Below are 24,386 nucleotides of genomic sequence, written 5' to 3' on the forward strand. Positions count from 1 at the left end.
TTGCCGAGATTGAATAAAATTAATAAAAGACAAGGGGAAAAAAGAAAGAACAAGGGTCAACTTCCTTCCTCAGAGCTACTTACCTGACAGCTAAAGAACGTTATACTTTATCATCTCAACTCTTTTTTCCCTGGCAGGCCCTCTCAACTGTTTCAGTATTTCCTGACTTTTCTTCCAGACTTGTGATCTTTTTTGTCAATCTTGTACATCTTCCTGGAAGATGTAGCCCACATCTTCTTGGAAGTGCTGTACCCAAAACAGCACAGCCTTTCAGGGCAGGATTTGCCAACACCAAATAAACAGAAAGAACTACTTCTATTTTCCAGCATTACTCTGGTTTACCCAACTCATTTGTATTTGCCTTTCTACACTATTAGGAAAGTATAAATACCTTCAGCCCATGGGTCACAGTGATACAACTGCATCTCTGCAGTTCTGCTGCCCAGTCAGTCACTACCCAAACACCACCAGTGCACTTGGTTTTCTTGCCTAAACACAGGATGTCATTTATCTTGATGACATGCACTGGGTTTTTCCATACTCCTTATCCAACTGTTAAACACCACAACTGCAGCTTCGACACTATCCAGGGAAACTTGCAGCACCACTCTGCTTTCTGACATTTAGCAATACAGTCCTTACGCCTACTTATGTGTTCAGGAATCAAAATAGGAGCCATGCTGCACCCAGCAGCTTTTGTAACTTACCCCTCCAGTGAAATGGTTATTACAAACTCCCCTGATAACAGTTTGGTGCAGACCATGTTTCCCTGGCTTGCACATAAAAATATTGTGCAGTACAATGTCCAATAAACTCACTAAACCTAAGCCATTAACACCCATAGTATTTATTTCTATATGGCCTCCTCACATGTTGCAGAAGGAAATGAGATTGGTTTGATGGCTGCCGGTTGCTGAGCACAAACTAGCTTTTAGTCATCTTGATACACACATCTCATTATTTTAATGCAAGGAGGGTGACTGCATTCCCCTGACTACCTACCAGAAGCTTTAAAAATCTGGCCCTCTGAGGGATTCAACAGGGTCATGCTGAATGTTTTGATAGAGGTTTTCTATCAAAATCCCCAGGTTTATTTACCTCCTAACAATAAGTCAGTCTAAACTGCAAAGAGCCTATTATTTTTTTACACAACAAACACCTTTCCAGAGAGAAGGAGTACAAGGGTACATCATCATGGACTATTACTATTCATTGAATAAGCTCTGAGGAACAGAGCCCAGAAGCAAGTCACTCACTAGGCTATAGAGCAATGCTCACTCATGCCTTTTGTGTGGGTTTTCTTTTTTTTTTCTTTGTTTGTTTTGTTTTGTTTTTTGGTTGATTGATTGGTTGGTTTTTTCTTCCCTGGCTGATTCCTGAATTCTTTCTGAAAACAGCTTCAGTGACAGTGGAAAGGCTTCCCTACTTCATCTACACCCCTTACTTCATGCAATGAGGTTTTGGATTGCTAGAGTAAAAGGGATTAATAATTCATATCTCCTTCATATCCTGCATTAGAGCCCTAACCCTGGTACTATTTTAAAAGTCTGTGAGGCAACGATGTGGGTGAAGATACAGGAAGCACCATGTATATTTTAAAGAGACTGAGTCATCCTCTGTAAAGGATCTTGTAATATTTATCTTACAAAAACTCAGACAATACTCAAAAATGCCATCTAGCTGGCCTCATTGCCAAAGTTAACTACCTATTGGCTGCTGAGTTTTAGTAAATCTTCTGTCCTATTATCTCTGTTATTCTTATTCATATTTTGATCCCTGCTTTCGTCTTTTTCAGATCCTGAATGCCCCAGAAGTTTTAGATCCCGTTTAAGGGATATGCCCAACATTAACAAACACGCAAAGCAAAGGTTTGCTGTGTACTGCGTTTGCCAGAAAATGCCAAAATCAGTATCTGCTTTAGCATTTCAATTATTTTGTTACTCACCATTACACATCATTCAGAGAGCTGCTCTCCAATCAAGCTATGACTGTCTTGCACTTCTCTCTGACGTTTTTGCAACCTCACCCAGCAACACTTTACATTTCCCCAAGCCCAGCTGTGAGGCAGCTGTGACTGCAACAGGCTCAGTTGCCCTAATTCCTTCAAGACCAAAGCCCACCATTGATAAGGCTGAAGTCTGTACTCTAGTTCCATGCATGTATTCTTGAAAGTGGTGACCCACTGAACAGCCTGAGCGATTTTTTTCTGTGCTGGGCTCACCAGCATCTTGATGCCACTTTCTAAAAACCAGTGACAAACCTCAGAGAACTATCGATATTCCCTGGTTGCTACTTCTGATAGATAGTTCATTTTTATTGCTTTAGTTGTTTCTCCTTTTTTTCTCGTTGACACCAAGAGAGGACAGGAAGAAGATAAAATATGCTTGCTTCCCTCTTGGAGGTAGGTGCACTCTAAGCTGGACTGGCTGAAACCTGAAGGAGAAGTCATATTATCATTCTTCCCTAGAAAAGACATTTCTTATTTCCTGTGCACTTGACTTGTGAGCACACATGGTAGGGGCTCGGGCTTTTTTGGACAAAGCAAATATTTATTGAAACATCAAAATCAGTGAGGTCAAACCTTGCAGGAAAAATATCAGTTTTGTTACAGATTTCTTTGAAATCCAAGATAAAATTTTCCATCAGAAGCTGAAAGAAAATGTCACTCCTGTCACCCCAGTTTGCCAGTTTCCCCATCTATTCTTGGTGGAGAAGTTTGGGTTTCAGAAGCAGAAGTCTCCTCCTAAGAGGGTCAAACAACTTCCCCCAGAAGGGCTGAGTCTCTTCTGCTGAGGCTTTTCCACCTTTTGCAAAAAGGTGAATAATTAGCTCCCCGCACCAAGAATCAGACTGATTAGAGACTTGATTGATTTAAACTCTCCAGCTTAAACACAAATACACTAATCAGGTGACAACAGTGTTGTTATCAGGGGGCCGGGGGTGGGCAACCCGGTGTGCCACGATCTTCCTAGAGAGAGCGTCCTGCAAAGAACAACTCTTCCAGGGGTGCTGACCGGCTTCCCTGGGCAACAAGTGATTTCAGGAAGTCTAGCGATTTCTCAGCTACAAGTGATTCCAGCTCCTGTGATTCAGCCCTTTGTGACATCACCCAAGGCAAACTTGGGGACAGAGAGACAGGAGCCTCGCATAGCAGTTCCACAGAGGTAGCTTTTATTGTCCAGCAGCCCCTGTGAAGGGAAGGCCAGGGACAAAGGCTCCCTACTGAAGGGCAGAAACAGGGGGCTTTTATGGGAAAGGCAGGGGGTAGGGTAGAAACCAATTAACCAACCGGTACAGGCTATTACCATATAGAAACAAGGCATGCTGGGAGTGGTTCACTTTGTCACCATGACCCAGAGGAAGGTTCCTTATCTCTAGGGAAGGTCATCTTGCCCTGAGGCCTCTCTCCTCCAAGGGAGTGCAGAGGGCTCTTGTGCCAAGGGCTCACAGCCCTCCACGCAATAGAGTCCTTCTCATAAACCCTGGTCCAAATAATATTTAACTCTATACAACTGCTTAAAGAACACAATCAAACTCAACCACAACTAACCCATATAACCTGGCTGTATAAACATATCTCTGGGAGGGTCTCAGATCCTACCCTGGCTTCCTGAATTAGGTTTTCAACACCCATTTTTTCTCCCACACCCACCTAAGTACCAAAGCTTCAAATGATAAGAACAAAGAACAGAAATTCACTCTCACCATTCAAATCTACTGACCCCCAAACTACCTGCATGTTTCTTTCAGAATTGGTGAATAAACCTTAGACCATTCTGCTCACAAGGCTACAAGCCCCGCAGAAGGTGGGACACATTTAAAACTCCGGGCAACCTACACACAAAAGCAAGAAAACGCTTTGAATAAAGTAGCACACTGCTTATTGTTTTTCTAGGTTGCATTACTCAGTGCTATTAAATCTGCTGTAAGATATGGGAAGGTATTTCCCCAAACTACACTTTCTTTTAACGTACAACAGATCATGGTGAGGATGTTACACTGTTTTCTGTATTCACAATGCAGGTCTCTGGTTATTCCCAGAGGACCTCCAGGATGCTCACGCTGCACAGCACTCAATCCTTGGAGAACAGCATTCTCTATCCTTGGAGGTAGCCAAAAGTCATCTGGACTGAGTCCTAGATAATCTGCTGTAGGTGTCCTGCTTGAGTGGGGTGGTTGGACAAGATGCCTGCTATTCAAGGAAGAAGCAGATCAGTCTCATCAGTGACTCTGAGAAGCTCCTAGATTTGCTCTCCCAAACCAAAACATGGATACCAGATGGCTCTAGCAGAATGCACGTTACCACAGCTCCTGTTTGATGCATGGGCATGGGCCCTGGGCTGGGGAAGGGCTTTGGGGGTGAGGGGCAGTTGAACACAGAGCAGGGCAGTCGGCACACTGCCATGAACTCTGCAACCAAATAAAGGCCACTCCTGCCAATTTTTTACCTACATGCCTGTGTTCTCCTGCCTGTTGGCTGCACGCAATATAAGCAAGGTGCTGGCTCCAAGATTGCCCAGTCCATCTGTACTGGCTGGTTGTGCAGGGAATGGGGAGGATCTGCCTGATGACTACCAGCCATGGCTTTAAACATAGGCTAAAGCAGTGGCAGGCAAGACAGAGCTGCCTGACAAGGCTATTCCCATTTTGAGCAGAATTAGAACCTCATACTCATCATAAACCCAGAAAAAAAAAAATCAATCGGTCAGTGAAATCACTAAACTGACGACAGATCTGGATGGCTGATCTGATGCCGCAGTGGTGATGAAGAAGACTGCAGAAGGATGGATAATGCACTGTTCATTTTTAGTGCAGTAAGTGCTCATGCCTTTGGTAGACTACACCATCAATCATCCTGGAAACAGGCCTGAGCACGGAGGTCATTCACAAAGCACAGCATCTGCAAGTGAGGCAGGATTTAACCATCGCTTAAAGCACTGCTGAGCTTGGATGAGGCTGTCATTCATTCTTGCACTGTGTGAGCGAGGCCACAACTCACTGTGCATGCAGAAAAGACAAGCAGCACTGGAAATGAGTATGTGCCTGCACCTCAGGTTTGGGCTCCACGTTTATTCTGAAGTTTATCAAATTTTTAACATCATACTTGCCACAAAGTCCCATGTAGTTTTCCTCAGAGTTGCTGCCCTAGCACGACCCTAATTCCTTTGAAACAGGGTGATATTGTAGTTGTCTGATGGGTTTGCTCAGGTAATTACACCTCGGAATTCACTCCAGCTCTTCTTGTGCCTTAATTTGAACAAAATGGAGTAATTTTAGCACTTTGCTTTGGAGACAGTGGGAGGTGAAAAATTCACTGCTTCCTGTGAACCTCTTGAAAAAATGTAAAACCAGCATTTTGCCTTCATTTCTTAGTTTGAACATTTCCAAACCTGCTGGTGGTGAGTAAGTAGCAAATACCATATTGTGGAAATATCAAAAATTTCCAATCGCAGCAGTATGGGAGAAAGGATTGTTTTCAATTAAAACTACTAAAATATCCTAACAAATAGACTTATGTATATTCTCTCTTCTTCAGGAGACCATGTAATTTAAGATCCCCAGCTGTATGTAGAGGTTATGGAAAATAAACTTGTGTGCTACTAAACAGTTAAAGCTGTTTTCTTCTGTTAAACACTGAAGAAGAATCACAATTCTCCCTCAGTGTGTCCAGCTGGTACAATTCTCCCTCAGTGTGTCCAGTTTCTAAGTATGTATCCAAATTATAAATATATTAAACAGAAATTTATGGTTCAGTCCTGTAATTTCACAGGATATTATGAGATCAGAAACTTCAACAGATATCAAAGGCACAAGGCAGATATAACACTATTTTTCTCATAACTGGAAATTGTAATTATCCAACAGTGCCCAACCACAGTATTTTCAGGATTCTGTTAAACTGTGTTTAGTTGTGGACCACGAAGGGACTTCTCTCAAGTTTTCTCTCAATGGCTTCAATTTTCATGCTCCTGTCCTTATACTACATGGCCCTTCAAGCCCAAAGCAGAGCGGGCAAATTCTAAGACTGATCGCAAGATGTTTCCTAGATGTTAAAAATTTATTTGTATAATGATTACTGCCTCCACTGATCTTTTCAGGATAACACTGCAAACCGCCTTAGAGGAATATCACAGCCCATCAGGAATATCAATAATATATTTTTCTCTCATGGGAACATTACTCTACCTGAACTCATTCATTATCTAGCAATAGGGAATCAGTGATTTTAGTAGGGACTAACAGAACAGTAATTAGAACAAAATCCAGTTTTAGGGACTTTTAAAAAGTCACTCTCTAATGATACAATGTATGGTTTGATTTTCAGGTCTAAGCATTAAGGAAGTACACAGCCCCTTCTCATTCATGTGCATCCCTCCATTTAACTTCTCTAGTTTCAGAAGGAAGGTACAGCAACTAGCTCATGGTTTGTGGTTTTGTTTTCTTTACTAACCATCTTATTATGTAAAGTTGGTGCTAGCAAGAACTTTTATTGACAACTTTTTATTTTAATTGTGTCCCCTCTCTTCTTGAATGTCATCTCACCTACAAGGAAAATGGTAATTAATACAACAGTGGAAAATAACAACACTGTCTCTTCAGATGGTTCAGTAGTTTACCACCAGTAATTGGCTTTTCACTGCAGGACAGTATCATAATTTTAATAGTGAGTTTTCAACCACGGCATATAATGCAGCTCTTCATAGATACATTAATGAATGTTTGCTTCTCCTTTATGAATTCCTGTATATCCAAACTATCAGCCTCACGAATAACTGAGACTTCCAGCATGCACTGTACTTGGAAAAGAAAAATATTTTTTTTTCATTGAATGAAAGATCTGCTTATTACGTGAAACTACTCAGGCCATTGTTTTTACAAAACATCTCCAAAACACAGGAAGAAAAAAAAAAACCCACACTAAGGGATTTATTTATTTCAACTCAAGTGAATGACCTAAAAAATTTTCTAATATTCAGTAGGTTTTACCGCTGTATTATGCAAAAAGACCCCCCCTTTAAATATTTATAATTGGGCCCAGATTTCAAGGCTAAGATATTCATATAATAAACTATTACACTTTCAAAGAATGTGCAGTTAAATAACCAGAACATTTATAATGTACATTCCCAGTGTACAATAGTTTTATGCTAAAGTAACCAGCTGGAACAAATGGGAGCTATTGCAGTATAAAACTCTAGAAAAGCTGTGATTAATCAGGTATAGGTCCCTGTGGCATGTAACTATATTATTTGCATAAATAGAGGCATGGGTATTGAAAATCATGGCTCAAGAAAAGAGGTGAGACCACTGAAGGAAGGAAGGAAGTCACAATTTAGCCCCCAAACGATCATTTTCCCCTAAACATAGCTATTGCTGATCAAGAGAAGACTACATGCTTCTGTGGCTGCTGCAATGCTTCTCTATTTGTAACACCATTATGTCAAGCTCAGACACAATCATTTTGATGTAAAGAAAGAGAAAGAAATGGGGAGGATAAAGAAGCAGGAGGAGGAGAAAATGAAATTTAGCAACAGTAAAATGAATCTGCATAGTAATTCCAACAACCCACGGAGTTTCATGAACATCAATTATTTTTTGCAATGCTGTCCACTTACCGACATCAGGATCAGTTGCTTGGACTCTTGTTAGCAAAGCTTTAGTGGCTGTGTTCTCATAAACCCAAGCTGTGTAGTGGTCAGATGAAAACACTGGTGGATTATCATTAACATCTTCTAAAATAAGATGGATTTCTGACTGGCAAAACCTGCCACCACCATCAGTGGCTCGGGCAACCAAGTTGTAGGCAGGGATTTTCTCTCGGTCGAGAGGGGCCAAAGATTTCAGCTCACCTGAAATTGTTTAAAAGCAGCAGCTATCATTATTACTGCAGCAACATCACTAATTCTAGACAGCCTAAGTGTCTCAAAATCATGTGCTTCCCAGAAATAGGAAAGAGAAACAAAACCAACATTGCTTATTCCAATGAATGGATTAAAAACTCACAGTAGCATCAGTTTCCCTTCCTCTTTACCCAAAAAAGTGAGGTGCCATATGAGTGCAGGGATGACAAGCCATTCATGGTGGCTTTACAGCAGCCTACAGCTTTACCCGTATGAACGCCACCATGTTTTTCCAAGTCTTTCTGTCTCTCTCAAGATTTACAGACTCCTAGACACAGAAACACATCCTTTTTAGCAGTACCTGCTGTGATATGACAAAGGGGAATGATTTTAAATTAAAAGAGGGTAGATTTAGATTAGATATAAGGAAAAAAATTTTTATGATTAGGGTGGTGAAAAACTGGCACAGGTTGCCCAAGAAACTTTTAACTGGATGGGTCTCTGACCAACATGATCTATTTGAAGATGACTCTGCATATGGCAAGGGAGTTGGCCTAGATGACCATCAAAGTTCTCTTCCAGCCCAAAATATCCTGTGATAAATCTCTGATCTAACTTGAAGTCTGCAGGGAAACAAAAGGATCAATATCCATTGTTCTAGTTATAACAACCAACTTGACCAACAAAGACATCGCTCTTTCTCCCTCCACCATTCAAATGCTCACCCACACCTGCCAAAACTGGAACGACCACCTGAAAGCCAAGTGTAACCTAAGTAAGGAAACCAGCACTCAGATGTTGAGGGATTAAGGCTATTCAGAAACATCTGGTTGTCATCTTACCATTTTCTGGATCTAAGAAAAACTTATTGTTCCCAGAACCATAAAGAGAATAGCGAATTTCACCATTGGACCCAATGTCAGCATCTTTAGCGCTGATTTTAAGAATTACTTTGTTTGATGGAATGTCTTCAGGAAACAATGCTGTGTATGCAACCTAGAGTCAAAAACAAGACAGGTAAGCTATGCTGTAGCAGTATTTTACAGTCTTTGTACAACCTTTTTTTAAAAACTACTTGTAGTGCATCTTTCTATACAGGAAACAATTTTCCTTTACACAACACATTCCTAGAAATTCAAATCACTGTTAAGCTTTGAGGTGTCACAGAAACAATGCCAAATTATGACTCTGAATAGAGCTCATCTTAGGTGTTTAATGTGATACGATTTTGTATCTTCTATTTATTCCTTGACACCCATGAAATGAAAATTTTGATGAGTGTGCTAACAGAAACAACTGTTTTTATCACCTCATCCAGCGGTTTTGAGGAAAATACAGATTGTGATTCCCCAGAGTGGTAGAACAGTTCTTGCAATGACAGTAATCCATCAGTGAGTGATAATGTAACGAAGGGAATTACATGAGTATATGCATGCACACACACACGCACACACACACACACACACACACAAAAATATATTTATTTTCTGTGAGTAGTACCAGTAAGGAACTCTGGGTTTTATCATGTCTTTTCTTTCACACAGACCTTTCTATTGCACTAACATCAATTCCCCAGATTGCCTTTCCACAGAATACACGACAGCTAGCACTCTGAAAGCTGTGGTCAGGCCACACTGAATGCATTCCTGACAACAGGACAGTAAGCTACATTCTTCTGCCTTTTCCACTGGATGTCTGGCATCTGGAAAGTGGAGGAAAGCTGGACTTAAACTAGACTGATGACATTTCCACTTGGGTTGTGAAGGGAGAGCACCTTCTTTTCTGCTGGGAAGGAGTAGCTGCCCAACGCCACCTCACAACCCATCATTTGTTGTAAAGCCAACTAAGGCCACTGTATACAAGACTCCTTTGCAAGCTTTGTAAGATCCCTCAATCTTGGCTTCACAGGAATGCTTTATCCTATTTCTCTCCCAGATCACTGCACGTTCTTCAACTAAGACCATAAGGATGAAAATCAGCATTGCCTACGAATACTTTGGATACTTGCACACAGCAAGAGACACCCCATAGGGAAAGCATCACTCCCAACACGGCGGCCGATTGCCGTGGGTGGTGTTAACTCACCTGTTCACAAACTGGATTATTATCATTAACATCAGTGACAGTCACTTCCACAGCAGCCTGGGTCACAAAGAGGCCATCTGTGGCAGTGATGTTCAGATAATAAATGTCTTGCTCTTCCCGATCCAGAGGCCTTTTAACATAAACCTTCCACTCATTCTGAACCAGTCCCAGAGCGAACTTCCCTTTGGGATTCCCTCCTGCAACAAGACAAGCAACACACAATGAGCTGTGGTGTCCCTTCAGAGTTCCCACTGGGTTTAAACACAGAGACACATTGCAGAGGACCTGAACTAAGCAGCCATAATTTCTTTCACAGCCTTTGGTGCTTCCAAACTTGCAGACTCAGGAAATCTGTAATGAAATTACACTCCCTGTGTTTACTGCCCCCTGAATGCCCTGTATGAAAGTGAACCGATAACTTTCAGTGGAAAAAAAATCCATTTAGCAGAGCTGAAGATGATCTCTTGTTCAGTTCCCCGTAAGGGTAATCAAATTCACACTGTGAACAATCAATAGTCCTCTCGGGCTGGTACAATTGTCTTTCTACTTACTCTCGGGAGAGGATGTAATACACCGTAGCTCTTGTTACCAAGACAAGTTCATTAGCTGTTGATTATGCAATCAAGGACTGGAAGTGGGTTCTATTAAGAAATCCTCTAATGAAAGCTTTATCGTACAGCTGCGCCATTCTTGCGCTTATTAAAATTCTAGTTTTTAAAACAGTTTATACGACACAGGGAGACACATTAGTATTAAATAGTCCTAACAAGAGGTCATTTGAGGAACAGTTGGAAGATAAGCAGTGCAAATAGACCAAATGCATCCAAGAGTGAAAGCTGGTGAAAGGCGTGCAGGAGATAAAGCAGAAGAGTTTTTTACCGTGCCGTAACAGTGACACTGAAACCGGCAATGTTGCTCTTCCACATCATTAAATTGCCTGGTTACAAAAAGAGGCTGGGAAAGTTTTGGTCCACATCGTCCTCAGGAGAGAAGGAAGGAAGAAAGGAAGGAAGGAAGGACGGACATGTCACATGCAGAAGCATGCCATAATTAAGGCAGGCACAGTCATTAATGCTTCCAACAGTATTTACTCTTTTATCGGAAATGGTACAGTCTCCTGCCTGGTACATGAAGAGAACACCTTCAATCACTTTTCTCTGAGTCTGATACAAACCTCCTGTCAAACCAGACAGTAAAATCTTTTAAACCAATGTTATGACTTAACTGTGCTAGTCAGCTCAGACCCACACAGCTGCTTGCTCATTTCCTCCCCAGTGGGAATGGGAAGAGAATCTGAAGGATAAAAGTAAGAAAACTCATGGGACAAAGACAGTTTAATGGGTAAAGCAAAAGCTCTGTGTATAAGAAAAAAAAAAGGAATTCATGGCAGGTGTTCAGGCATCTCCAGGAACGCAGGGCTGTGTCACCCTGAAAGTTACTTGGGAAAAAAAATGCCATTAACTCTGAACATCTCCCTTCCTCCTTCTTCCCTCAGCTTTTATATGCTGAGCATGATGCCATGTGGTGTGGAATATCCCTGTGGTCAGCTGGGATCAACTGTCCCAGCTGTGTCTCCTCCCAACTCCTTGTGCACCTCCAGCCTCCTCACTGGTGGGGTGGGATGAGGAGCAGAAAAGGCCTTGACTCTGTGTAAGCTCTGCTCAGCAGTGACTAAAACATCCCTGTGACATCACAAATCCAAATCATGGCTTCATAGCAGATTCTACTTAGAAAATTAATTCTACCCCAGCCAAAGCCAGTAAAGCCAACTACCCAGTCTTCTGTGCCCAGCTTGGTCTGCAAAAACATATCTGCACATTTAAAAATTTAGGATAGAGCACTGTAGTCACAGCAAACTCCTGTGCTACAGAAACTGAGTGAGGACATATTAAAAGCACCATGATGCTCCACTGAGTTAACTGTAACTGCAGCTAACCCACTACTATCTCTTTGCCCACCATATTAAGCTTTCTCCTATGCTCTCCTTACAGGAATTCAATTTCAGAACTACTTTTGATGTTGCTCATGTTCAAAAGTATTAAACCATTAAGGGAATGCTTATTCTTTCTTGTTACACATTCAAGAATGTCAAACATGCTAGTGTGCATTTGCTTACAAATTAATCAGGGTTCTGACATGTGTCATGGGATCTGTACAAGCTGGACGGAAAGACCAGGTTCTTGAACATTCCCCTCTAGTATTGGCACTGAATGATTGCATAAGTAAGTAGTAAAAAAAAAAAAAAATCCAAGGCTCAATTTATTTGTGTTGACTCTGTTGTCAGGCAATTAGTGTCTCTGATGTTGCTTCTGTTGTCACAATTCTGTCAGTTCTCAGGGACCTTTTTGGCAAAATAACAATGCAGAGGAGGTCTGAACTGGAAGCTGAGCTTAAAACCAACCAGAAAAGCCTAATGTCACTCCAAATTAAAAAATATATAAAAATGCAACATCTTGGTGCAATTCGACAGTAAAGACGAACACACCGTCCAACCAGGATCCATTACAATTGCCACAAGGGACGTTTCTCATTTGTGGGGACAGAATTTGGCCTGCAATTCCCTCAAATGTCAAAGGTGGTCCATGCAGCTTTGGAAAGCTTTCCTTGCTAATGCCTAATGCAAAAATGGTAAAAGAACATAAGAGTAGGGAGAAAAGATTTGCTGAGTAATATACATCTGATTGTAATGACAAATTTGCAGCTTGGAATTTTGGACAAAGGTTTTCTGCAGCTCTCCTTTTGCCTGGTGCTGCTGCAGGAGCAGCCTTAAGACAATTGGATCAATTGCGCTGTTGGCTAAGTAAGAACTCTCGTGCTGTCTCTCTCGCACTGAGCAATTTGTTAACGGATGTTCAGAGTGTGAGACAAGCGACTCTGCAAAACAGAGCAGCAATTGATTATCTTCTATTAGTGCATGGACATGGATGTGAAGAATTTGAAGGTATGTGTTGTATGAATTTGTCGGATCATTCAGTATCCATCCATGAAAGTATACAGCAATTAGAGGATGGAATAGCTAAACTTGGAGAAGAAAGTGGATCTTTGCTGAACAATTTGTTCAATTGGTTTGACCTTACACCCTTAGGAGAAAAATTTTCAAGATAGGTTTGTATGTATTGATTATTGTTGTAGTTCTTTTAGTATGTGTGCCTTGTATACTTCCTTGTGCTGGATAAGCCGTGGACAAAGCTGTCAAAGAAGTGTTTTTGGTTCAAACGGGAGGGGGAGATGTGGGAACCTAGAATGCAGAGAATATTTCTCTGACTGTTTTGAAAGGTTTTACCCCCCTGGACAGTACTGCTTTTGACCTTTGTCCATGGGAAAATTTGCCTAGCCTCTGGGAAGAATTTGAATCTACAATGGTGTGAATTAGGTGATAGAATACTATGTGAGATTATCACAGGGTGAAAAATTTAGAGTTTTTAGGTCTATTTGCATAGTAAATAGATAGAAGTAGAAAACCTCAAAATGGAGGACACGTTGTAGTTAAAAGCTTCTTTCTCCTTCTTCACTAACTCCATATTTTGCAGCAAAAGTGGTTTGGGATGATTGGATACAGAATTCTGCAGTTCCTGTCTACGTGATTTAGGAACTTGTTGGACATTGGTAAAAAAGTGAAAATATCTTGCGTTTTAAGCTTTCATTGGGTAATTTACCTTTAAAAAGGCTGTGAGATCTTGGTAAGTTGTCTTCTTGCTGCATTCTCTGCTCTGTGCTATGTCTAGGCCATGCCAGTGGCTTGTACTCTTTAGATAAGAACTAATAAACACCTATCTGGAGACTGAGAAGCATGAAGTCCCATTCACCTCCTTTTTTCTCCTGGCAAAAATCTGAACATCTCCCCCATCAGGGAAGACAACAATTAATGACGCGGACAGCGTTACATTCCATACCTTCTTTCCACATCAAAAAGCAGAAAAGAGGTCACAGGTTCTAATCTATGCCTTGTTCATTAGCTACCAGTGACAAGATAGACTGGTTTCTATTTAATATGAAAACTAAGTCAGTTGAGTCAGGCTGAGCAAATCTTTCTTGTTAAGAGTCACCATTTGTGCTAGCTGTGACTGTGCCAAAAAAAGCAAGTTGTAATGAATAAGATTTCCAGAAAATTAGTCAGATAGGCATTATAATTATAAAAGGCTTTTGAATCCTACAGAGCACTAAATTCATGTATCAGATACAGATATTCTCTGTTGATAGAAAACCATCCTTTTTGATCAGAAAACCAAGCAGTTTTCCCACTGGTTTCTATGACAGTCTGGAATAATCACCAGAGGACATATTGTTTAATCTGTTGTTGTCATATAAACACACATTTCTTCTAAAGAGGGTTACACAAAGTGTTGATGTGTACAACTGGCCACATCTGAATACAATCCAAGGAAATGAGAATCTGTCCACTGACTTGAGTCTGAATGTGACTTCAAAGAAGGCAGACCCCTGCTGATTGACACTAAATTCCCTCTATTCAGTTCAATGCCAGCAGAAAAAAAGCTTAACTCTCCTTCATAAAACGCTGTAATCTTGTCATAGTGAGTTTAATGTTGTAAACCATTAATAAAAATAGACTTATATATTCTTAATTTGCTTCATTATATTAATCAGGGCTTTTCTTCATATTACTCCTTTTGCAAAAGGAAATGATTAACTGTCCTGACCAACAGGAAGCAACACACTCAAGGTATGGACATCCCATTGCAAAGAAAAGAGGAAAGGTAAAATCTAATTAAAATTAGCTGGTGGCTTTTATGGTTAGCAGTAACACTACCGTGGAGCAATTTTAAAATTATTGTTGCTTTGTTGCTAATGGAACAGCTTTAAAATCATACCTAGGAATTTGGGGAATATGTATAAAGAAATGGTCCTTGGGATGTCTTTTCTTCCCTTTTACTCCAGCAGAAAAGAATCAATCTGAATGACCAAGAAACCTGTGCAATAAGCAGGAGAAGTGGTTTATCTGCATGTCTTTTTCACTAGCACTTTTTTTTTTTTTTTAACTTCTCAGGACTGGCTCTATACTTTATTGATGGAAGGCAAAGGTGGACTATAATGTGTAAGAAAAATAATGAGATATAAAACTAAAATACCATCAAGGAAATATTTTTAAAAATGGAAAGGCAAAAAAATCCACACTGTGGCCCAGGAAACCATTTCCTACAACTTATACATATGTCTTGATGCAGATCTCATTCTGCAGTGATTAATTAACTTTTTCACTAATATATGCAAGCAGATTCAGTTTCCTAGGGGCATTCTAATTAATTAGTTTTTCACTCTGAATAATGTAGCTTTTCTAAACGGAAGCCTCCTGACTACATGTATTAATGGATTCTTTAAAATCTTTTGGCAGTTTTCTTATGTTCTACTTTGAATGTCACAACAGTGAAGTGCTAGCTACAAAAAACACTCCAGTAACTTTTTAGAAAGGCTTTGAGGCTAAAAGAATCAGCAGTATCTTTTATCTTTTGTTACTTGGAAGTTTAAATAATGCTCTCCCTCCCTCCCTCCCTAGTCAGCAAATAGTACAAAGCCAAATCAAGCTCAAGTTTAAGTAAAGAAAGAAAACAGCCAGATACAAATGAAATGCAGAGACACAGTGATCCAAAATAAACAAATCCTGACACACATCATTACTAAAGCACACACAGAGGCCATTATAGCAGCTAAAAGGGAATGGAAAACTAGAAGCCAACAGCATCAGTTTTCACTGCAATGCCCCCATCTGGGAGGGGGAACTGAATATTTACTAACTCATTTATTTAGCTTCTGTCTTACATTTATGCATTTATTTAGGTACTTTCAATTCCCCGTTAGAACTCTAGGCATTTGCATCACACAAAATCAATAGGTTTATCCTCCACTCCCAGTTTAAGACGCTGCATGTTTACTGAGCTTCTGAAATGGCAAATCCAATCCTCTTAGCTTTACTACCATAAAACTGCAATGGCAACACAAGGCCTTCCCAAATGCTGAAACATCCACTTCTCCACAACTCCAGTATCTCAAATATATGACAAAAACTAACAAAAGCCACACCTTTGCTCATACTGGGCTATCAACCCAGCAAATAACCTGCTCTATACAATACCACTTCTTTCTTCCAAAACACACTGTCCATCTTCCTTGTATTCAGCTGAACCAAGCTTAAAGACAATTGACTCCCTAGCTTTATGTGCCTGATGAAGCCTGATTAACCTCACTGAGGAACACAAAACACTTTACCATACCAATGTCTTGGCAGCTGACATTTTTCTGGTGGCTTTTCATGGTTTGCCACTCTTAAAACTCAGTAATATCTGGCTGGGTGTAGGTTGGCTAGACATCAGAAGAGCCCTGGTTTTAGGCAAACTGCCTCAAATGACATAGGCAATGACCTCAAATGAGCCTTCAAAGAAAACTACTGTGCTTCCTAAGTGCATTTGTGCCATCTGCACTTCCTATTGATTTTCTATTAAGATTTATGTTTAGTGCTTTTGCTTTGTGAACATCTACAGCTGCTATTGAACTACAAGAAACAAAGGGTAAGTGCAAAATTTTTTTCCCTCACCATCAAATGCAAATGAAAGTGGATTTGAAAATGGCAACTACTTGCCAGTAATCATGGAAAAAATCATAAACTGAAGGAATCCAAGCAGAATATTTATTTATCCACCAGAATGTATCTACCCCTTTTCAAGATTGACCAGAAGACTGCAACAGGCACTTGTATTTCTCAAAAGAGCACAAAGGACTCTTCAGTGATCACATCTGACCCAGAATGTTTATTTCTCTTATCTTCTAAATGATGATTTCTTCCATCTGTCTTCTGTGTGCTACTTTTCTCCAGATGCATTTTCACAAAGCTGTTTTTTGGTGGATCCAAATGACAGTCTCATAATTTGTTTTCTTCTTCCCTTTTGTTAATTTACCATTTTTTCCTCAGAGTTTACTGTATTCACAGAAGTTTTTATGAATCAAAATGCCTCCAGAAAGCCACAGCTTTTGAATAACCATCTAGCTAATCTGATTCCATGAAATACTCAAGAGCACTTCCTCAGATCAACTTGAGGTAAAGTGTGAATAGACTATTTTGTGAGTGAAACTGTATTTTAACATGTTTTGACAATTTAATCAAAAGAACCTAATTTCTTCTTGTGCATTTCCCAAGCTCGAATGATATATTCAAAGGAAGTGGAGTTTCTGAGACCATGTGCTTTAGTAACTGTACAGTAGGAATTAAAGAAAGTTTCAGGCTTTGACATCTAATGTTTTCAGAAGCTAATAGAACAGCAAAATATCTGTCATATTTGAACTGTGATACAAACTAAGGTACATAATTATCTGTAATTTTTGAGTCACATCTGACAGTTGTTATTCAAAAGTCCAGTTTTTGCTAAATTAACAGCACAGGTATGTGAAGAAAAAACACTATGTAACTAAAGGCATAATTCATTATAAGAGATGACTGCCAGACTTCAGAACAAAGCCAATGATCACAGTGCACTAACATATATTTGTTACAAACATAAGGGTTTTCATTTCCCGTAGTACTTCCTACACTGGGATTCCCAAACTCCTTCAAATATCCCAAAATCTCTAGTATGAGGCACTACTTATTTACTTTTACGTATGTGGGAACTAGGTCACCAGCAGCTAAAGCACCTTGCCCAAAGCCTCTAAATCCTGACAATTTCCCCACAGGACTACTTTTGCCCCCACTTCTAATACCCTACAGCACATTACACTGTAAACACATAGTCTTTGCAAACCTTTAAAGTGAATGAAAAATTGCAAGTTACAATTAATCAACGAATTCCTGGTTGCTTTGAAAATGATGCTACTTCTGATGTGTAACACAGGCAGTCTGTGCCTAACTGGAGTGTCGCACCTCTCCCTACACACTATCCCACAGCCATTTTCATTTTGATAGCTAACAAAGGGGTAGGAGCCTTGCCCTCCAGAGCAAAATACACAAACTATTTTCCCATTAGTTAAGTCACTTTTGCCCACAGCCTGCTTCCTATATGTGGTCTTATATATGTCAAATCCCATCCAGTGAGAAAAATGTGAATTTTTCCAATAATTTGGTTATTACTAGGTAGTTAATACTAGCTCTTGAATTGCTAAGGTTGGAGGGAGTGACAAAATTGTTCCCTAACAAAATCTATTGGACAATGCAAGATGGAGGCAGAAAAATAACTGCAGCACTCATCACTCATAACATACTTACACAAAAGCCAGGCTGAATCTAGGAGAAAAGAATGATAATAAATATTACACAATAGGAAAGAGCAACGTTACTATGCTTTGAAAAATGTGTGAGTAATGTAATCAAAATTGCCTTATGCTGTATGTAACAATGCATGGCAGCTAACCAGTGCTTCTAAGTATATTACTATTTCCCTGGCCAGAAATCTGTGCTGGTAAGAAATGGCATCCTCTCACTCCATAATGTAAAATCAATCCATGTCACCCTCACTCCCCATTCCAAACAGTGGTATTTTGAAGTGGCTCAAGCATCTACTTTCCTATCTCAAAAAGAAAAACATTATTTCCAAAAAAATTTAAATGCTTGGAAATACAGGGATTTTCTCTGTAAGAACAAAATTTTCCTTTTCCCTTGTTTGAAACATTAAGTCATGATGGTTTCCAAGCTGACATATCAATGATGATGGGTTGATGGTTACACTACATTGCACTGCAGCAAATCAGGAAGCATTCATCTCAGAAAATTGAGAGAGTAACACAGACACAAAGACACACACACATTCCTCTCCCTCTTTTCAGCTTTGCTGCAAATTCTGTCAAAAAAAAAACCAAAAAAGGAATGTAATTGACTCATTCACAGTGATAATTCAGCTGAAACCCTGCTAAACATTTACCTAGAACTGGACACATGTACAGTTCTTCAGTAAGCTGGTTATGGGAGGAAAGTATGCAAGCTGTTTCTTACCTGTAATATGGTAGCTAACCTGCCGATTGACATCAGACGTGTCTTCATCCCAGGTGCTAAGAACAGCCACAACTTCCCCTGGAGGGTCACTCTCCTTCACTGATCCTCTGTACACCTCATGCTCAAAGACAGGTGCATTATCGTTGATATCTGTCACAGTAACTGAGACCAAGGTGGTTGAGGACAAGGACAAAGCTTCCCCTAAATCTGAGGCCACCACTGCAAACGTGAAAGCAGAATCCTTCTCATGGTCCAGATCCTTCAGTGTACTGATCCAGCCACTGTTGCTATCAATGGTGAATGCTTCTGTGATCTTCTCCAGTTCTGATTCCAGTGCAAGTGTGTATGTGACCTGCCCGTTCGCACTTGAATCTGCATCAACCGCTTTAACTTGCATAAGTTTTGTTCCCATAGGCATCCCTTCCATTATTATAGCATCATAGCTAGCTGTTTCAAACACAGGCTTGTTGTCATTAACATCCAACACCTTTACCTCCACATCCACAGTCAACACGATGTCTACTTTGTCTAACTGAATCGTGGCTGCAACTTTGAAGTGAAAAGCGGGATTTGTTTCATGGTCAAGTCTCTTATCCAATTTTATGAGGCCTGTGTCTTTCTCTATGATGAAAACCCCATCTTTGTTGTTTTCAGGTAGCTTACCATTAACCATGCTATACAAAGCACCCTGATTGGGCAAAACATGCAGAATGTCAATAGTACTGCCTATGAGGGTGTCTTCTGCCACTGTGAAAGAATACTGGGGTTGAGAAAAAGAAGGCAAAATGGTTTCCGGTGGTAAAACATGGATGTAGACAGGAATGAGGGAATGCTTTACAGGAATGCCACCATCAACTGCTTTGACATAGAATGACAGAACTGTGTTTTTCCGCTGGTTAAAGCTACCCTTGGTGACCATCCATCCATTATCTGGATCTATTTCAAGCAGATCAGGTACTGAAACAGAGGCTTCACTATACAGAGAATAGGTAATTCTGGAATTGGCTCCATCATCTGGATCTACTGCTTGCACTTGGGTCACCAAGTAACCTTTCCCAACATCTGCTTTGACACTTGCTCTGTATTCAACTGTCATAAATTCGGGAGCATTGTCATTCTCATCCACTACTATCACTCTCACAGTGCAAAATGTAGTCCTGCCACCTCCATCGAGGGCTCTCAAGAATATATTGATATCACTTTCCAGCGGGTTCTCACGGTCCAACCTCTCAGTTGTCAGAATCTGCCCATTGCCATCAATCAAAAATCGGTCCTTGGCAAAGTCATTTATTATGGAGTAGCTGATCTGGCCATATATACCTGAATCCCCATCTGTTGCCTTCACATGGATTACCTTTGTTCCAGGAGCAGTGTTTTCTCTAACCTCTGCAACATAAATGCTCTGTGAAAACACAGGGCTGTAGAGGTTGGCCCCAAGGATCTGTATGTGCACCTGAGCTGTGCTGGTGAACAGCCCGTCTGACACAGACACGTTTAGGCTGTACATGGGCTCCATCCTCTGCTTGCGATGGTTGGAAAGAGTGATAACACCGCTCTTGCTGTCCATGATAAAACTGGTCCGATCATTTCCTGATAGGATGCTGTACTCCAGTCTGTCAAAATCAGAGCTGTCGGCATCAGAAGCTTGGACACAAGTCACAAAATGACCCCGAGGTGCCAGTTCACTCACATACGACTCATATATTAGCTGGTTAAAAACTGGAGGGTTGTCATTCATATCTGTTATTGAGATACTAACGAGAACCTCACTGCTCAGTGGTGGGAAGCCATTATCAGTTGCTCTGACTTTCAAGCTGCACTGCTGTATGAGTTCATGATCCAGCATCCGGGCTGTCAAAATTAGGCCACTGCTACTGTCTATATGGAAATAGTCAGTGCTGTTAAAGGTGTCCTGGACTATCTGATACTGTACAATCTTGTTATTGTCAGAGTCAGCATCAGTAGCAACAACCTGCAGTACAGGAGTCCCAATCAAAGAAGCTTCAGACAGAGTAGCATTATAAGCTGACTGATCAAAAACTGGAGGATTATCATTAACATCATTAATGATCAAGTCCACAGTTACCTCAGCACGAGCGCCAGTGAGGGCATCGCTGGCTCGCACCACCAGCTTGAAAAGGGAATTTATTTCATAGTCCAGTGGGCTGATGACACTCAGAACTCCAGTATCAAAGTCGATATTAAACTGGTTGTAGGGATCTCCATCGACAATGATATAAATGATACCCTGGCCTTCAGGACTGGTTGCATTTATGCTTAAAATTGGCGTGTGCATTTCTACATCTTCATTCACGGAAGCTGTATAGAAGGGCTTGTCAAACACAGGCATTGCTTTGTTAACAATAGTAATGGGGAGCTCTACCAATGCAGACAATGATGGGTTACCACCATCTTTGGCAAGAATGACAACTAAGTACTCTATATTAGACAAATCAGAATTAAAGGCTTCTTTTAAAGTGACACTACCAGATCCTCTATCAATTTCAAAATGTCCGTAGTCTTCCTTCAGCAGGTATGACACCTCACCATTGTCACCCTTGTCTTTATCAATAGCTGTCACTCGATAGATCAGGGTACCAGGTTCAGCATCAACCTGCACAGCAGCATAGTATGGAAGTCCTACAAACACTGGGGCATTGTCATTTATGTCCTCAATGTAAACTCTCACCACGACTCGAGCGACACGGAGGTGATCTAGCTCTCGGCTTGCTTCCACCACCAGCTCATACAGCTCCTGTTCCTCTCGGTCAAAGGGGATGCCAGTGGTCTGAATGACTCCTGAGGTGGATTTGATTTTAAATTTGTTTCCAGGGTTTAATATGCTGTATTTCAAAGGCTCATTGAGGCGGTTGCCAACAGCATTCACCACAGCGATCTTTGTGATATTAGTGCTATTTTCTGAGATAGAAGTGGAATAAAAATTTTGTGTGAAATGGAGTCCACTATCCATGGCTTCTTTTACCATTATTGTGACCATAGCAGTGCTATAAAATTTCCCGTCAGATACTCTTACTATTAGCATATAATGGTCTTTGGAGAGACTATTGTTTTTAATGGTGAGTACCCCTGTGCTTGAGTCAATTAAAAAATGGTCCATATTGCCTTCAATTATACTAAATGTTAGTTCAGGAGGAATCTCTGAATCTGGGTCTGAAGCTTTGACTTTGAGAACCTCAACACCAATATACGTGGGCAGGAGCAAGACTGTCTCAAATACGGCCTGGCTGAAGACTGGTGGGTTGTCATTGACATCAGTAACCTCAATGGTCACTTCAACTGGGCTCTCTGCTGTAAGCTGGGGATTTCCACTGTCTCTAACATGAACATGGAAATGGAAGTGGGCTATTGTTTCATGATCTAAATTTGCAATTGTTCTAATTGCACCTGTGCTGGAATCTACTGTGAAATACTTTTTTGCAGTCGATTCAACAATCTGGTAGACAAGCAAAGCGTTCTGGTTGCTGTCAGCATCGGTGGCACGTATGACGAGGGGACTGTTATTCGCACTCCGGACCACGCTGTTCACAGGAGCAGCTTCGCTTATGCTGCCCGAGTACTGAGAGAAGAGAAAAACTGGTGGGTTATCATTTTCATCAACAATCTGAATGTTCACAGTGGCATTTGATGCCATGCCTGCCATGTTTGTTGCCTGTATGATGAGCTGATAGGAGGAAGCACGTTCATAATCAAGGGCCTTTTGACTAGTGATCACTCCAGAATATGGGTTTATGGTGAAGACTCCATCAACATTGCCATCTTTAACCTCATACACTAATGTGGACTGACTGATTGCAGAGAGAGAAATGACGGAAGTACCAATATCCATATTTTCATTAACCTCTGCTTGGTATTCCTTTAGAGTAAACTTAGGGTGGGAGTTATCTGCCATTGTCACAGATATCCGCACAATTGCTGTTGCAGACAGAGCTGGAGAACCTTGATCAGTCACTTTGACTGACAAAACAAACTGTCCCATTGTGGTTAAGTCTGGCTCCTTGAGTAATGTAATGATGCCTAAAACTGGTTCAATCTTGAATGTGTTTCCCGTGTTTCCTAAAACACAAATATTGGAACGAGATTAGAAATGAAATATGACTCACTTGATGACAACTTAAACCAGGAGCAATAAGCTGCATTTTTAAAGGAAGTTACTAAAAAAAACCCCAAAAAATCCCCAACACATAAGTATTCTGAAGGCCCTTCCAGCCTTTCTTTCTGCCAGTCAGAGAGCTCAGTAGATGGTGTAGGTATTCAAAGCATCAGAAACTCAAGTGTTGCTACCTCTATCTTGATTCTGAGTACCAGCATCTGAGCAAGACCTGCATGTACTGTACTCCTACTGAAGTAAGGAAAAGCATCCCTAAGTTATAGAAATTAGTCAAATACATGTACACCTAAGGCAAAGAAATGAGATCAGAGGCTAACAAGCCAATTACATGACTAATGGATAACAACTCAGGCTCCTAATTGAATGGGATATTAAGAAACCATACAGGAGATTACAATAGTTCAAGACTCAAAGAACTGAATATATAAAGGTTAAAGTGGCATTTAGAAAAAATAAAACAGAGCAAATAGCATAGAAAAGAGATTCAAGTGTCTTGTGGCCCAAAGGTTTATCATATGATCTCTGAGGAAGATGAATCCAGACGAATGAGATTTAGTAGAAAATGTCATGAAATGCCTGTTACAACATGAAAGCACAGATATCATTCACTGCATAAAGGTGAAAACAGTAAGTTTGGATCAGAGAACTTTTGGGGGGGCCTTTATTTCTTTCTGGTCTTTTTGCCAATCTCCTTTTCAGCAAGACAGGTTCGAAACTTTCTATATGTATTCTTACCCTGTAATTAGAGATCACCTTTAATTAGCAATCCATAATTTTCTGTTTTATTTGAGTGCTTGCTTAAAATATAGGATGCTTCATATGTATATGGCACATATAAGCATACAGACTCTATTTCTGAATTTGATTCTAAAAGCAAACAGCATATACTGAGTCACAGTGATTTCAATCATTATAACATGCTCCCTCTATTTCAATTCACATCTTAAAACCTAGAACTGCTTCCAATCTACAGTCAAGCATCCATCCAAGTCTTGGAGAGAAATATATCTCAGGTGATAGAGATTTTTTTTTTTAATAGTGACTGTTACAGGTGCTGTGCAGAGCAATAGATGTGTAAATTGTAGTTGGAATGCCAAATACATGGAATACTAAATGAAGTGAGGTAATGAGAACTATTTTTAAGATACAATTCACTATCTGTTGTAAATTCTGGAGGCTAATTTAAGATACATACTACTCTATGTAGTTCAATACTGGTAGTGGCTTTCTATTTATATCCTTCCTTTCAGATCAGTAAAGTTTACTCTGCTGGCTAAACCAAAAATTGCGCTATTCACCCAGGAGCTAAGAGTCTTCCAGAGCTACAAAGTCTCATAAAAATCACAGTATCTGTCACATTTCCAGACACTACAAATGCTGCTGCAGTTATTTTGTCAGT

General features: G+C 40.4%; 1 protein-coding gene across 10 annotated transcripts in view; it reads right to left on the reverse strand.

The window, feature by feature from the left end:
* The window catches only part of FAT3 (FAT atypical cadherin 3), a 398,052-nt gene that overhangs the window by 61,213 nt on the left and 312,453 nt on the right, over positions 1-24,386 (reverse strand). For all 10 annotated transcript variants that reach the window (XM_042024007.1, XM_042024009.1, XM_042024004.1 and 7 more), the window contains 4 exons: positions 18,859-22,932; positions 9,927-10,123; positions 8,684-8,837; positions 7,617-7,850 (listed from right to left, as the gene is read on the reverse strand). In XM_042024007.1, the coding sequence (XP_041879941.1) occupies positions 7,617-7,850; positions 8,684-8,837; positions 9,927-10,123; positions 18,859-22,932 (4,659 nt within the window). The remainder of the gene's footprint in view (positions 1-7,616; positions 7,851-8,683; positions 8,838-9,926; positions 10,124-18,858; positions 22,933-24,386) is intronic.

The sequence above is a fragment of the Corvus kubaryi genome, unplaced genomic scaffold, assembly GCF_017639235.1.
Source record: "Corvus kubaryi isolate FWS band 111438036 unplaced genomic scaffold, C.kubaryi_AGA036_p1.0 37260, whole genome shotgun sequence".
In the NCBI taxonomy this organism is placed as follows: domain Eukaryota; kingdom Metazoa; phylum Chordata; class Aves; order Passeriformes; family Corvidae; genus Corvus; species Corvus kubaryi.